Source organism: Fukomys damarensis, unplaced genomic scaffold (genome assembly GCF_012274545.1).
Source record: "Fukomys damarensis isolate Sample0158 unplaced genomic scaffold, DMR_v1.0_HiC HiC_scaffold_20, whole genome shotgun sequence".
Taxonomy (NCBI): Eukaryota; Metazoa; Chordata; class Mammalia; order Rodentia; family Bathyergidae; genus Fukomys; species Fukomys damarensis.
The window spans coordinates 28,829,410-28,844,813 of NW_022900932.1; the positions used below are offsets into that span (position 1 = coordinate 28,829,410).

At 39.8% G+C, this 15,404-nt stretch overlaps 1 protein-coding gene across 21 annotated transcripts in view; it reads left to right on the forward strand.

The window, feature by feature from the left end:
• The window catches only part of Ank3 (ankyrin 3), a 316,318-nt gene that overhangs the window by 187,684 nt on the left and 113,230 nt on the right, over positions 1-15,404 (forward strand). For 14 of the 21 annotated variants that reach the window (XM_010602930.3, XM_033766574.1, XM_033766575.1 and 11 more), the window contains 5 exons: positions 1,603-1,701; positions 1,791-1,889; positions 2,343-2,438; positions 7,643-7,715; positions 7,995-8,057. In XM_010602930.3, coding sequence (XP_010601232.1) covers positions 1,603-1,701; positions 1,791-1,889; positions 2,343-2,438; positions 7,643-7,715; positions 7,995-8,057 — 430 coding nt within the window. The remainder of the gene's footprint in view (positions 1-1,602; positions 1,702-1,790; positions 1,890-2,342; positions 2,439-7,642; positions 7,716-7,994; positions 8,058-15,404) is intronic. The other 7 variants (XM_033766576.1, XM_033766577.1, XM_033766580.1 and 4 more) reach the window with 1 other exon arrangement.

Genomic DNA, 15,404 nt, shown 5'->3' on the forward strand with positions numbered 1-15,404 from the left:
TGTGAGGCAGAGCGGAACCACTGAGCTAAATCCCCAGCCCTCTCGGTACAGTTTTGCAAGGTACCATTGTATGTGGCGATACTGTAACCCTCAATTTCATTTCTGATATCTGAGTCTCCATCTGATTTCTCTGAATGCATATGGGGTCTTCTTGTCCACACACACATTTTAAATAAAATACTCAGTGTTTGTGAAACAGCAGCAAGAAAACTTGTGATCTAGAGCATTATGAACAAGAGAGAGAATAGAAGATGAGCTCAGATTAACAAAAGAAGGTGAGGGTACAAAACCAGATTAAGTCCAAGTAGTCTGTTATTGAGTGACTTAGGGTTTTACTAGGAGTTAGATGGGAAGTGAGGATAAGTAGAAATTATGCATTACAACATTTAAACGAATTCAGTTTCTAAATCTAATGCATTTACCTCAACAGTCATTAGAAATGTTTCACCGTTACTTAGAGAAGTTGACTAAAAGCTTAGCTCTTTAATATGTGTGTCACAAATACTGTCTACATTGTTTTGACATCTTCTGAATTCAGGAAAAGTGTTGCTTCAGTCAGTTAAACTAATTGTGCTAGTGCGTGATTGGACAGACTATACTCAAGGCTCCCTCGTTAAACAGCATTCTGATCACAGGCAGGTAGGTACAGCCTTCGATTCCTCAGTAGCCAGAAATGCCCTGCAAATTAGGCAAGTAGATTCTGATCAGCACAGAGGAGCATCCTCCCTCAGGCATGAAGTAGTTTTAGGGATTGTAAGTCCTTCTCCTCTGTCTCTGTGGTTCTGGTGAGCTTGCTGGGGACAGTCGGGTCCACATGGGTGTGCCAACAATTTGGTTTGTAGAACCAGACCTACCGAGTTTAGGCCTCCAGGGCAGCACAGAATATTGTTATTTTGAAAAACAGTTATCTAGATTTCATGTACTGTGTACACAAACACACACACTCAGAAAAAAGAGCGAGGGAAAGTGTGAATGAAAAAGTGAACTTGCAGCCCTCAGCATGCACTGCATACTAAGCCAAAAAATGTTTGAGTGCTGCGTCTACATGGGTATTTTTCAAACTGCAGAGGTCCAGGAAAGAAGGTGGGAGCCTGTAATTGTAGCAGATCTGCCTCGATCCAGTTCCCTTTTCTCTGAGCCCTGGAACTGGTACTGGCCTCTTCTGGTCTGTGTTATGCAGCCTGACCTCATCTGTCTTGCAGTATCATTTAGCTGTCTCGCTTTCTGTCTAGATTTTCAGCATTTGAAGGATACAGTAGTAAGTAAATGCCAGTCCACTCTTTTCACAGAGCACTCTTCGGAACTGAGTCAGCCTGTTCTTGTCTCAGCTGTTTCATTTTCCTTCTTGTTCTAAACAGTACTTAAGAGAATAAAATGAGCTGATACAAGAGAGCGCTTGAGAAAGCAAAATAACTTTTTATGTGCAATGATTTTTTTTTTTATATCTATGACTAGTTCTAAGAATCACTAAGGACACTTTTTTTATAAAGGGAAAAACTTTCCTAACTCAAAAAAAGTTAAATAATTTACTTCTACGTAGGATACCTGTCACTAAAAGTATGCTTGTGCTATTTTTGGTTTTGTTTTGTTTTTTAATTACAGATGGGATACACACCACTACATGTGGGCTGTCACTATGGAAACATCAAGATTGTTAATTTCCTGCTCCAGCATTCTGCAAAAGTTAATGCCAAAACAAAAGTAAGCTCCTTTCTCCTTTCCTCCCACCAAAATCACTGATTTTTGTATCCAAAAGAGTTACAGCGGTTTCTTCCATCTTCCTTCTGCAGAATGGGTATACACCGTTACATCAAGCAGCTCAACAGGGACACACGCACATAATAAACGTCTTGCTTCAGAACAGCGCTTCCCCCAATGAACTCACTGTGGTAAGCTGTGGGCAAGCTCAGAGAAAGAGCTTGGACGGACACGTGTCTGGACTCTGCTGTCTCCTCAGTTTTTCACTGTGCGCCCGTGTTGCCTTTTCGAGAGCATGCAGTACAACGAGGGGGGGAAAACCAATAACCACATTGCTGCGAACCGTGTAATTATTATTGTGCACTTTAAAGCTACAAATTACATTGCCCCCCTTAGGAAATATATGTATAACAAAAACGTGTGTGTCCGTTTGATTGATCGCCTATTTAGAACATTAAAAAGCCTTTTAGATTCCAAGCATAGCTGCCCAGGCTGCTGTACGAGCGGAAACAGGTTAGATGGGTTTTGTGCATGGCATGTCGCTAATGAAACAGCTTTTGTAATGGGAGCATTTTAGATTTTATGTAGGTGAAACATCTAGAATGAGGCTTGCTAATTTTTTGTCCCTGTTTTCCCATGGCCAGAATGGGAATACTGCCCTTGCCATTGCCCGACGCCTTGGCTACATCTCCGTAGTTGACACTTTGAAAGTAGTGACAGAAGAGATGGTGACCACGACTGTAAGTAGTGGGTACAGAGCCCTTTTACCCCAAGAGCCGTTCCTCAGACTGCAGTTTCCTGTGCGTGTGTTGCTGGGGGCAAACCCAGGGCCTCGAACATGCCTGGCGAGCGCTCTAACACTGAGCCACACCCTGTCCCTCACTGTGCTTTTTCCCCTATTCACACATCAAGGGCCCGGTTTCCAAACGCTGTCACTTCACTATTGACAGGGTAGCTAGATTCTCACTTCTGATATGAATAAAACTTTGAAATGATAAAAGCACCTTTTAAAGTTTGCATAAGTAGTTTTAGAGTTCTTAGTTCCACTGTAAAACTAAAGTCATGTATCTATTTGCTTGGATATAAAACTTTTTTAATATAGGCTTCTAAGCATGGTTCCTTGGCAATATAAAAAGTTGAGAACCTCAAGTTGGCTCCTTAAAATATCTCAGTGGACAAATGATACATTATCGTTATTGTAAAAAATGCTATGAAAAAATTACAGATAGGATCAAAATTGGTTTTGATCACTGTTCTCCTCTTCACTCACCTTATGGAGCTTGCTTTCTTTTTTCTGGTACTGAGGATCGAACTCAGGACCTTGTGCTTATCAGGCAGGTGCTGCGCCAAGAGGTAGATAAATTCCCACACCTATCTGTGAATAGATAATGATTATTAACCTCAAATTTATAGATAGCCCATGCAGCTCTCTTTAGGATGCAGAAGGAGAAGGAGCTACATCCCTGGCCCTGGAGTTTGTATAGGAAGAACAATAACATGTTTTGTTAAATTTTAAAGAAAATCTTTAGCAGGAGTCCCTCTTGGATGAGAAACATGTTTATAAGCTGTGGCCTCTAGATGAATCATTTCTGTTAACTCCACATGATGCCTTTGACTATAGCAGGATTTGGTAACTTCGGAAGCAAGGCCAGATATTACCCCATCTCAGAGGCTTCTGTGAGTTATTCCTGAATGTATAACTCAATACATAGGCCTGAGACTAGGTTGATACAATGTAAATTTGGGACTCTGGAATATTTGAGTTTATCAGCTCTGTCTCCTTTTCCCTTCCACTACCTCCCAACTTGAAGGAAAGTGTAGTTAGTGTCTGCAAATCAGCTTGTAAGCACAGTTCTTCATATGTGTGTGTGTGTATGTGTGTGTGTGTATACATACATACGCCCATACATGGGCTGAGGGTGTCTAGATATCAGCAGGTTGAGTTATTTGGCATTAGATAGGCTTTATAAACTGAGACTGTCGCTCACAAGACAGATATTGTGTAATTTGCAAGACGGGAATTTGTGTCCTTAAGGGACCAGACTCTAAAGCAGTGGTTATCAACCGAAACACATTTCCAGCTTCAAGTTGTAGATAAATCCCCACACCTTGATTCATATACCTCTTAAGTATTTCGGTATCTTCAAACACCTTTTATTCTCAAGAAAAAGAGTTTAAATAGATAATGATTATTAACTTTAATTTTATCGATAGCCCAGATAGCTCTCTTTAGGATGGGAAAGGAGGGCTGGGGTTTTAGCTCCGTAGCTCCACAGCCTGCCGTGCAAGTGCAAGGACCCAAATTCAATCCCCAGTACCAAAAAAAAAAGTGAAAGGAGAAGGAAGATGAGCTCTTTCAGAACAGCCAAATGCCACAGTGATATAAAACATTTGAAGTCACTGAAATAAATAGATAAGACTTGTGTTTCAATGTTAGAGAAATGAAATTTGTATGAAAATTCAAAACATCAAATTTACTTGGTTGACTTTCTCACCCATTAAGAAATTTCAAAATGTTTCTTTGATAACAGAAAAGTTGTAAGGGAGTCGGGCAGGGTGGTGCACAGCCAGATCTCAGCTACTTGGGAGTCTAAGGCAGGAAGATCACAAGTTTTTGAGGCCAGCTTCAGCAATTTAGTGAGACCTTGTCTCATGAAATAAAGAGAGCTAGGAATGGGCTCACTGGATTCAATCCCTAGTACCACAAAGCACTCTTTATTTAAAGTTGGGTTTATCAACAAAGAAAATAAAACTATAGCTTCAGGAAATCTAATGAAAGCAAAAAGTCTCAAGGCTCAGGTTCCCATCAGAAGACCTAGGAGTCAGACCATTTCACTATTAATGTCATCATTAGGTGCCTTTTGGCAAGAGAAAGAAGACATGTGCATGCCAATGGGAAAAGTCCAGTTTACCTGAGGAAGACAAGCAAGCTTCATGGAATGAAGTATTTGTACTGATTAGAAAAGAATCAAAGTCTCTACGACTTAGTCCAGCTTCATGATATTTGAGACTTCATGTCAGACTAAGACACCACCTTGTCAGCCCGGCCTCGGTGGTTACATGTAAATTAGCTTAGCCAAGATTGACACCATTGAGGATGGTATCTATAATCTGAAGCTAATGATCATCTCTCATCCTTCACCACAGGCATGATCTTTTTGCAGCCAAACACTGAGGCCACAGCAGCCATGATCTCTATGCATTAACTTCAGTTTTTCAAAGCTTTGAAAGAATGGTTCCTCCATAGAAATACTATGAAGTAGCAAATTCTAAGAAAGGTGTTTTACTTAATAAGGTTAGAGTCATCGCAGCCTAAGAAACTGAATGCAGGGCAGCTTATCTTCAAAAGATATCTTACCTGGTTTTTATTGCATTGCTTAAAATACTGTTTCTCTAGAAGTAACAAGCTGAGAGCCTCTAACATCTAAATGTTAGTTGCTAGTACCATCCTCTAAAAGAAGGAACCAGCAGACCCTGAAGAAATGGTTGGAAGTAGGACTAGGGCAGGAAATGGACAGGGTGAGCATGGGATATGTCATAGAGCCAAAAGGCAGAGAAACCCTCTCCACCTTCACCAATAAACACACACACACACACACACACACACACACACACACGTAGTTGTGGAGGTATACCAAGGGAACACAGGAATCAGCTTGAAGAATGTTTGTTTGTTTTGCAGTACTAGACATTGAGCTTAGGGCCTCAAGCATGCTAAATAAGTACTTTATCTTGGAGCTACACTCCAGCCTTTATTTTATTTTGGGGCAGGACCTCACTAAGTTGACCAGACCAGACCAATCTTCCTACCTCGGCCTCCCAAGAGGCTGTGATTAAAGGCATGTCCCATTATTCTCAGTTGAAAGAGTTCCTAATGGCCAAAGCTAGAACGATTTGAGCAAAAATAAAATAGTGTTGGAGTGTAATGCAAGGTCTAAAATACATGACCCTGAATCCATGCTGATGATGCAAATGAATGACTGAATAAATGGAAAAGAATAGACAGGCAAAAGAATTCCAAATGGAGGCCAGGGACTTAGCTCAGTGGTGCCACCACCGCCTGGTACTAAAAAAAAAAAAGAATTCCAAATAATCATGAAAACACTTCACTCTCAGGGAAGTGTAGAATTCCCCAGTGCTTAAGTGTGGCCTCAGTGTAGTGATTTCCTGAAAAGCAAATCAATATGGAAGCAGAGGAAAATATAAAGCTTCATAGTACAGAAACCTGACAAACACTGCCTCAGCCGGATGATCAAGGCCAATCCCAGCGGTGATAAGTTATGCTGTTGGTACATACTCTGACATGATGTCATGAAAAACAGCCCATCACCTCTGCCTCTGCCATCTCCCCTAAAACATAACCACAGTCTAGTTATGAAGGAAGATGAGACAAACCCCAGCAAGCAGTATTCTACAAAGTGTAAGACCAATGTTTCTCAAAAACCATTAAGGCCATTCTAAAGAAGGAAAGTCTGAGAAACTCTTAGAACCAGGAGAAGCCCCAAGATACACGACAACTGAATACAATGTGTGCTCATTGTGTATGATCCTAGAATAAAAATGGGACATTAGGCAAAAATTAGGGAAATCTTAAGTTTTAATAACATATTGACATTAGTTTACTAATTTTGATAAATGTACCATATGAATAATGTAAGATTTTACTAACAGGGACAACTTACTATGGGGTACGTATATGGGAACTTTTACTACCTTCAAACTGCATCTGTAAATCTAAAAGTTTTCTGAAATTAAAAGCTTATTATTAAAATTGCTCAATTGTAGTATTGTGTTCTGGAAGAGGCACCAAATAATGCTTTATTTCAACACAATAATTGAGGTTGGGCCTATAATTTACATTTACTTAGAATTGTCCCTAAGAAACATTGAGTTTATATCCTTTTTCACTTTTTAGCAATCTGCACTGTTTTTCAATTTTTTAACATTTAATGTTCATCTTCCCTTGTACCATTAGTTTTCCAAATGTTCAGAATTTTTTAAATGCCTTATAACAAAGGTCATACAGGTTTTTTTTAAACAAGTTATGCTAATAAGGGCCAGGGAGGTAGCTCAGTGGTGCTTTACCTCCCTGACAAGCACAAGGTCCTGAGTTCAATTCCCGGTAACAGAAAAAATAAATAAATAAAGTAATGCTGCTGATAGTGTCTTTTGGATGGATATGATCCATATTGATATAAAATTATCAATGAGCAAGTACAAGACTCAGTAAGACTTTTGCTCTGTAATATAATGTTCTTTAAAATCTTTGGAGGCTAAAATGGTCTTGCAAATGTATTACCTCTAAAATATCTTTTTGTGAGTATAGTGGTGAAAACTACACAATTTTAATATTTTTAATATTTTGACATGTCCTGGGAATTAAAGGTACTTACAGGAGGAGAAGACAAACCAAGTGGAAGGCGCGACATGTTTCTTTTTTCCTCTTCTCCTCTCCAGTCCCCAGTGCTAGGGACTGAACTCAGGGTCTCAAGTGCCCTACCATGCAGCTAAATCTCCAATCCCAGGATGTATTTCTCACCACTTATTTGGTTTTCTTAGGCTAACCTTCTTCTCTTTTGAAAAGACCATTTATCTTTCAAGCTGTTGAGCTTTCCTGTTAGAATTCTTTCACCTTGAACAAGTCCTCTGTGTATAGGAAAGGACCTCTAGGCTACTGAGGGAGAGCAAGTATTGACATCATTGTATATGTGACAGCTTCAAGATATCCAATAAATAAATCCCATAAGAAACCAATTGATTAATTAGAAAGATTGAAATCCTTCCTTTAAAGTGTGATCTAGGGCCGGGGATTTAGTTCACTGGCACCACACCTGCCTCACAAGCACAAGGTCCTGAGATTGATCCCCAGTACCATAAATAAATAAACAAACAAACAAACAAAATGTGATTTGCTCCACTAATATGATGACTTTTTTGTTTCTAGACTGTCACAGAGAAGCACAAAATGAATGTTCCAGAAACGATGAATGAAGTTCTTGATATGTCTGACGATGAAGGTATGAAAATGTCTTGGACCACATAATAATTACGAGTGTCTGTGGATTTGGTAGTTCCTGAAGAAAGTTAATTGTAAGAGCTGGCGATTTATCTCAGTGGCACTGCGCCTGCCTTGCATGCCCAAGGTCCTGAGTTCAATCCCAGGCACCAGAAGAAAAACATCAACAAAGCAAAGAAAGTTAATTGTAAAAATGTTTTTGGAAATATTGCAGTGTTTTTCTGTAGTATCAGGAATATGCATTTTTCACACACTTATATTGTTCGCTTCAATCATGCAGTTCGTAAAGCCAACGCCCCTGAGATGCTCAGTGACGGCGAGTATATCTCAGATGTTGAAGAAGGTATTTGTAAATTTTTACTGTGATGAAACTTAACTACCAACTTTATCTTCCATTTCTTATCTTTGAAATATAACACTTCCTTGAGTCACTAACTTTTCTCATTATCTTGAGATTATTTGTGTATTGTTTAAAGAGTATATATTTAGCATTCCTGGTTGTCTTCTCTCACTTTGAGCCCATTTTTTTATCTTCAAAAAACAAATTGTCACTAATTGTCTGGATTACTTTTTTCTTTCTTAGCAAGCAGAAAACTTATATTTGTATTATTTATGTCTGAAACTTAAAAAAGGAAAACTGGTTAATGTTTATAGTGAAAATATATTTTTAAAATAGGAAAGAATCCCTATAGGTAGAGGAGCAGAGGACCAGTCTAAGATTTATTGTAGCCGCTGTAGTAACAGCAGCTCTTGATCTTGAACTAGTAATGAAAACAATCAGAATAATACTGTTTTCAAAATTAGACTTTTCAACAATGAGTTGATGAGAGATCAAAATACGAGTATAGCTGTACTTCACATGTTTAAAGCAATTTAATTGTTTTCTACTTGACTTAAAAAACAATGCTTTTGACCAAATTATAATTGATGAGCATATTTATTGACCCAGGAATTGGCATATGTGAAAACTCCATTGGGAAAAACAGCATTTCTTAAATAAAGAATATAAGGCTGGCAGATTTTGGAGTTTCACTGAAATAAAGAAATGCTTTCTGTGGTAGAATCTACATTATATTTAAATCTCTTTCTTAACTCATTTGACTCTCTGAAACTACATTCTCTCTCATTGTACCATCCATTCGCACCGTAAGAGCTAATGCCCTGAGATCTTTTAAGATCCGGGAAGGACCCTACTTACCTCATTGCTTATAAATGTTATTCTTGTAAATTTTAAAGACTTTTACTCACCTTCCTTTCTTTTTCTCTAAAATATGAACTATGTTTACCTCTCTTCTATCTCCAAAGGGATAATGGTTGTATCCTCTTCTGGACTTATAAATTACTATGTCTTGCTGTCATATTATATTTCAGTGCATTATCATGAACATTTCAGGGTAAGTTTCTGTTAATCAGCCTTCAGTTTCTGGGATGAAATACCTGGGAAAATCAACATTAAAAAAAAAAACCAAAAGTTTAGTTTTGGGGTCACAGTCTCTGAGGTTTCCATCCATAGTTGGCCCTCACTTTGGGGCCTGTCATGAGGCCAAATATCATGGCAATAGGAACAGGAAGTTCCTCACCTCGTGGTGGCAAGAAGCAAAAAGAGAAAGCTCACCGTTATAACAAGTGCCCTCCAGAAGGAGCCATTAATCTCTGAACCTACAAATGGATTAATCCACTAAGGTGTCAGAGCCCTCAAAATCTAGCTACTTCCCCAAAACCCCACTTCTGAACACTGCTGATTTGAAACCAATCCTTTTACACTTGAACTCTTGGGGGACATCTCAGGTCCAAACCATAACAAATTTCCCAAATGCAGAAGGTAGAAGATAAAGAGTATTCTCACGGGAATACATACACATACAAAACATGGTGTCCAAAGTATGCTTTCCAAATAAAATTATATGAAATATAATATGACAGTCACAGACCTAAAAATTTATTAGTCTTTTAACAAATATGCAAAGTTGGTCACACTGATAAGAGGCCAAGTTTGAATGGACTACATAGGAACCTGTATTATTTGGACATCTACTGGCCAAAGTAATTTCAAAACGAGAAATTTGGAATCACTAAATTTGAATATAATCGATCTACCTATTTAACTAGAAATGAAAGTCATTACCTTTATATTTATCTCAACTTGCAAATTTGAATTTAATAGACAAGGTTTAATAATTCTCATTTCATCCATTTTTCTTTGAACTGTTTGTCTCTTGCTTTTTGGCTTTTGATTTCATTATGCTCTAGAGTTTGATCTTGAAAAGGTCACCTACCAGGTCCACTGTCTAAATGAGCATTCATGCTAGAAGCTCATTTGCTTAGGATCCCCTTTGCCTAAATACCCAAATGATAGGAATTCCCTAATTCTCAAACTGCCTGATCCAGCTTGGACAACTACCTTTAAATATTCTATTGTTTCCCTTTATTGAACTTCTGTAGCTCTGATATATTATATTCGGCCAAATTGATGAGGCCACTGGATTCTAATCACTATTTAGAATAAAATCTGCCTTTCTCATATTATAATTCTTCAGAAATTTGAAAATGTTCCTCCTAGTCTTTTTTATTCCTCATTGCATATAATTTCCACCTCCTCCTACTGTTCCCTCACCAGCTTAGTTGGTCTCCTATGCATGTTTCAACTTATATAAATCTTTCTCAAATGCAGGTGGCAATAACTGAACACAATGTTCTAGATGTAACCAGATCAAAGCAAAATATGGTGGGGCCATTGATTTCTCCATAAAAGATTACAAATCTAGTGTTGAAGGTGGAGATGTGTTTGAGGTTATGATAGACAATCTGATTTATTTCAATATTATTTTCAGCATAGGCCCCTAAATTTTCTTTTGGTGAGCTGTGCCAAGCCACATTTGCCCAATCATGAATTGATGATGTTCTCTGCTATATAAATTAGCATTTCCACATTACTGCAAATCCCCCAAACCAATCATTCTGCAATTTTAATTCCAAAAGGACTCATGCAACTCTAATGATAGTTGTGACTTCCAGCTCACTTGCCTGATGGTCTCATCAGGGCTTTGATTGTCACTCCAGTGGGATTTAGTGCTGCCTCACAGAGCTGTGGCAGGATGTGCATTTCCACAGAACCACAGACTGAGGAGAGTAAGTCCATCTACAGGAACTCATGAGGGATCATCACAGTGGTATCCCAAGATACTGAGATGATAAGCTGTTTTTCAAAGCAATATATGCTGCCAGATTATCTCAGGGGAGGAAAGAATGAGTTTTGTAATACGGGAAAATAAAATTGTAATCCTAAATTATAAAAATAGCGTGACTATTAAACAAGTAAGGCTAACAGTAGTCTTTCCTTTCTCTTTTTCTTTTTCTTCTGTTTCCTCCTCCTCTCTCTTCTCTTTCTTTGATCTGTTATGAGAAATTATGTAGTACAGGTGGATGACTGGATTATTTTCAAGAAAATTTAAGAAAAACAAGTCTGGACAATGTTGTCATTTAATGGCTGAGGGGAACAATGGACCGGGAGATACAGAACAGAACGAAGGCTGAAGCATGGGCAGAGCTGGAGAGAATTCGGTCCAAGGAGCCTTAGATGGGGTGGGGGGAGGGGGTTGCGCTCACAGATGAGTCGGGGAGCAGGGCTCTTCCATGGGATGGAGGGGAGTGCAAGTGCTTAAGCATCTTCCTGTCTCTGTCCCGTGTCTCCTGGGTTCACTTACAAAATTACCATCTTGTTCCTAGTGCCAGATTCTTACATTTTACCCTTCACTTCGTAAATTAAAAATAAATTTGAGAGAGAGGGAAAGTGCGTGTGTGCACCAAAGGGGAGGAGGGATGAAGACCAAGCAAAGGAGTACTTACTTAGGTGCACAGAGAGCCAGAGAGAGGGGGCTTGTGGGGGAACAAGACTAAACATGGAGATTAAGGTCCAAATTGGCTTCTAGTGTGCGTTCCGCTCTGAGGGTATTTCCTAGTGGTTTTGATTCACCTTCGAACATCATTTGTAAATGTCTATAAAATGTTTTCTATAAATTGAAAAAATGTTATGTTGGCTTGCACTATTATAAAGGTTAGTGTATAATTATAAATTTAAAGAACTGTAGAAGGGCTGACAGTACAGCTCAGTGGTACAGCTCTTATCTAGTGTGTGTAAGACCCTGGGTTCGATCCAAGCACCACAAAAAGGAAAGAAAAGGAAGGAATGGAGGGAGGAAGGGACTATAGAAGTGGCATAATGAGAAATGTAATTAAGTCATGCAAAATACAACCCAACAGGCAGGTCTATGAAATGTAACTCTCTGAAGAGGTTTATGAGAACAGTTGAGCAAGACAAACCCTTGTAGGAAGAATGATCCAGGTTACTTCAAATGTTGTAGGTTGCAAAATCTCTTTCAGAATCAAATGCACCACAAAAATGCCACAAGAGAAAAGTTAGTGTGTCTGTGATGTGATAATTATCTGGTAGGTGTAAGTCTGAGATAGAGCAACACAGTTCAGCAGAGAGTACAGTGATGCAAAGGCTGGGAATGTCCCGCACCCCTCTGTGACACATCTGGTGCACAGTAGAAGCCGTGGCAAAGCACGGTCCACAGATGTCAGACTGAGGGCGGGTGGGGTCCTGAAAGCCTGTTCCTGCCACAGTACCGGAGAAAGGAAAGCCCACAGACACATACACAGGGAGTGGCGTGGGGAACATGCTAGTGGCAGAGCTGGACAAGAAGGCAGGGATGGCACTGTGGTTTTTAGATGTCTGGCTTGGGCTCCAGTTTTACAGCAGAACCCAAGAGTTTGATATTTTTCTTTAGGAAAGTGTGTATTTAAAGAACAAACCACGTTCTTAGAACGATAAAGATAGTTGTTTTTGATGTTGTTGTTGTTGTTTGAGATATCGGAGATTGAACTCAGGACCTTGCGCTTGCAAGGCAGGTGCAGCACCACTGAGCTAAATAAAGACCTCTTTGAGACTGCAATAGAAGCATTTACCTTCCTCTGTTTGAGCAAAAGAAATATATAGACAGAACAAGATGGAAATTCGAGTACAATGAATATAATTTTGGATAGATTTTAAGAACTCATTTCAAGTAATTTTAGTAAACATATCAGAATATTCTCAATTAGAATAGAATAAGTAGAATTTGACTTGTGAAAATCCAAACCTCAAAAAGTAGGAAGAGCTGGTGGCACACATCTGTTGTTCTATTTACTCGGGAGGCTGAGACAGGAGAATCACTTAATCCTGGGAGCCAGGGTGTCAACCTGGGCAACATAATAAGAGTCTCTCTAAAACAACCCACCTATCAAAAGCAGCAATAAGAAAGTAGAAGGAACGGACTGGGGTTAGCTCAGTGGTTCTGCCGCCTGCCTCACAATTGCACAATGCTGAGTTTGATCCCCAGTACCCCCCCAAATAAAGTAGGAGGAATTATTTTTGGAAATGTCGTATTGGATATCAAGAAAACCATCAGGAAAATGGGACCTCTTGCCAAATGCTTAACACTATCTGGCTGCTCTAATCTCCTAATCATCCTGATTTAAAAGAAAAAGGAGAATTCCATTAATTAGCTTAGTACATCTGGAAAGCAGCATGAAGATTGGCTCTCTCAGGTGAATGCAGGGGGAGGTGGTGATTATGTCATTGCTCTTAGCAATAGCAGAAATTGTTCTTCCCTGGAAACTTGATGTTAGGAACACCTCTTAAATCATTCATTTAGCCCTTTTCCCTGTTTCCGACTGGCCTTTCAGATACACATCGCGTGGCCCTCAGTGCTAGCTTCAGTGTCGTCACTTTGAAATGCCAGGAGCAAGGACCAAATCTTACTCCCTGGCTGAGAAGTTAGTACAGTGCTTGGCGCAGAGCAGAGCTTCGGGCCTTGTCTCATCAAGGGTGTGGCAGCGCAGGGGAACTCAGGGAAGGGGAAGGTGTGGGGCTCCTAAGAACAAGCAGGATGGAGTTTACCGGCTGTGTACCTTCTGCCTCCAGCTGCGCCTCTTTTTGCTGAGAAAGTCCGTGGCACATGTTGAATTGATAAACGGCTTTATAAAGATCCTCCCAAGGTGTATTTACATCTTAAAAATAATGAATTCAAAATAATTTTCAGCTAAAGAAAGAAAAAGATCTGTGGACTGAGACAGTGACTTTAATTCTAAAACAGAATGTTCTTTGATTGATATCCTTTTGAAACTGTGATTTCTACACTTAGCCAAGAAGGTACACTTTCACTTGGATTCTCCCAGCAGCTCTCTGAATTACAGTCTCTCTTCTGTCCTTTTTCTTTCTTCCTTGCTTTTTTTTTCTCCTCTCTCCCTTCCGTTTCCCCTCCCTCCATTCCTCCCCGACCCCTTCATCAGTACCGGGCATAATTCAGGGTCTTCACACTGAACAACATCCCCAGATCTTTTAAATATTTTTTTATTTGGAGACAGGCTCTCCCTAATTTGCCCAGGCTAGCCTTGAAGTGCAGTTCTACTTGCTTCAGCTTTCTGTTATTTTCATTTTACAAATGTGGAAAATAAGTTTCAACAAGATTGGGAATTTTCATCAAGATCATACAACTAGTCAGTGCCGGGCCCATATGCAGAGCCTTTGTGCCTTATCTCTGTTCTAACAGAAATTGTTTCGTACTGTCCACAGGAGCCCCATAACTGTTCGATGGCTTAAATTTTAAATGAGATTGTGTATAAAGATTCAGTTTAGAATTTAGCATGCAATGTGCTCTCAGTACTTAGTCACTTGGCACTTGGTTAATTCTCTCAAAGTACTTGACAGCATTATTAGTGTGGTTATTACTCCTAATTTGCATTTAGTCTGAATTTAAAGCCCTAATTTAAATATTTTAGGCTGAATTTACATTAAGGAATCAGGCTCAAAGAGTTTAAGACATTTGTTCAGATGCACACCATCATGGAAATAGGAAGCTGGATTTCAGTTTTGTGCATAGACTTTCTCCTCATTGAGATGCCATAAGAGAACAGATCACATGGTAGGGAAATTCCCAAGAAGGGGAGATACTGAGGGCTTCGCCAAGGAACTGGGAAAGCTTGTTAAAGAATAAGCAGAATATAGACAAGCAGAAATTGCAGGGGAGGTAGAAGCTGGAGATTGGAAATAGACTTTCCAAGTTCAGAAAGCAAGTCAGTTGGTATAGAGATGGGAAACCACAGGCCTCCACCAGAGAGCTGAGCATTAGGACTGGTGACAAGCGGGGAAGGTGACACCAGGACTGCCCAGGCAAGACCCCTAGGGCAGAGCTCAGGGAGGAAGGGAAGCAGTTTAGAAAACTCATTATACTGACCCTGAAGAGGCACTGAAAGCTGAAGGACTTGGAGAGGAAGTGGTGAGGGCTGTTGGGGAGAACTGGAAAAGCTGGTTCTAGTGAAGCCACAGGAGAAACTACCCGGAGCTCTAAACAGCACAAGTGACAGAGAACCCCTGGGGATGTCCCTGGTGAGCCATATCTATCACAGGAACCCCTGATGACCACCCGTGGTGAGCCTCCTCCATTCACTACCTCCCCAGGAAGGGCAGATAGCAAGTGTATTTTCTTACCACAAAACGGAGGCAGAAGGAGGAGCTGGAACAACTTATAGAGGTGGCTGGGAATTTGCCGGGCCAGCTATTTACTGCAAATAGTAGGCTGGTATTTTTTATGTGTCCAAACCAAGTTGTAATTCTGAATATGCTTACTTCTTCCTCTAACGTGTTGCT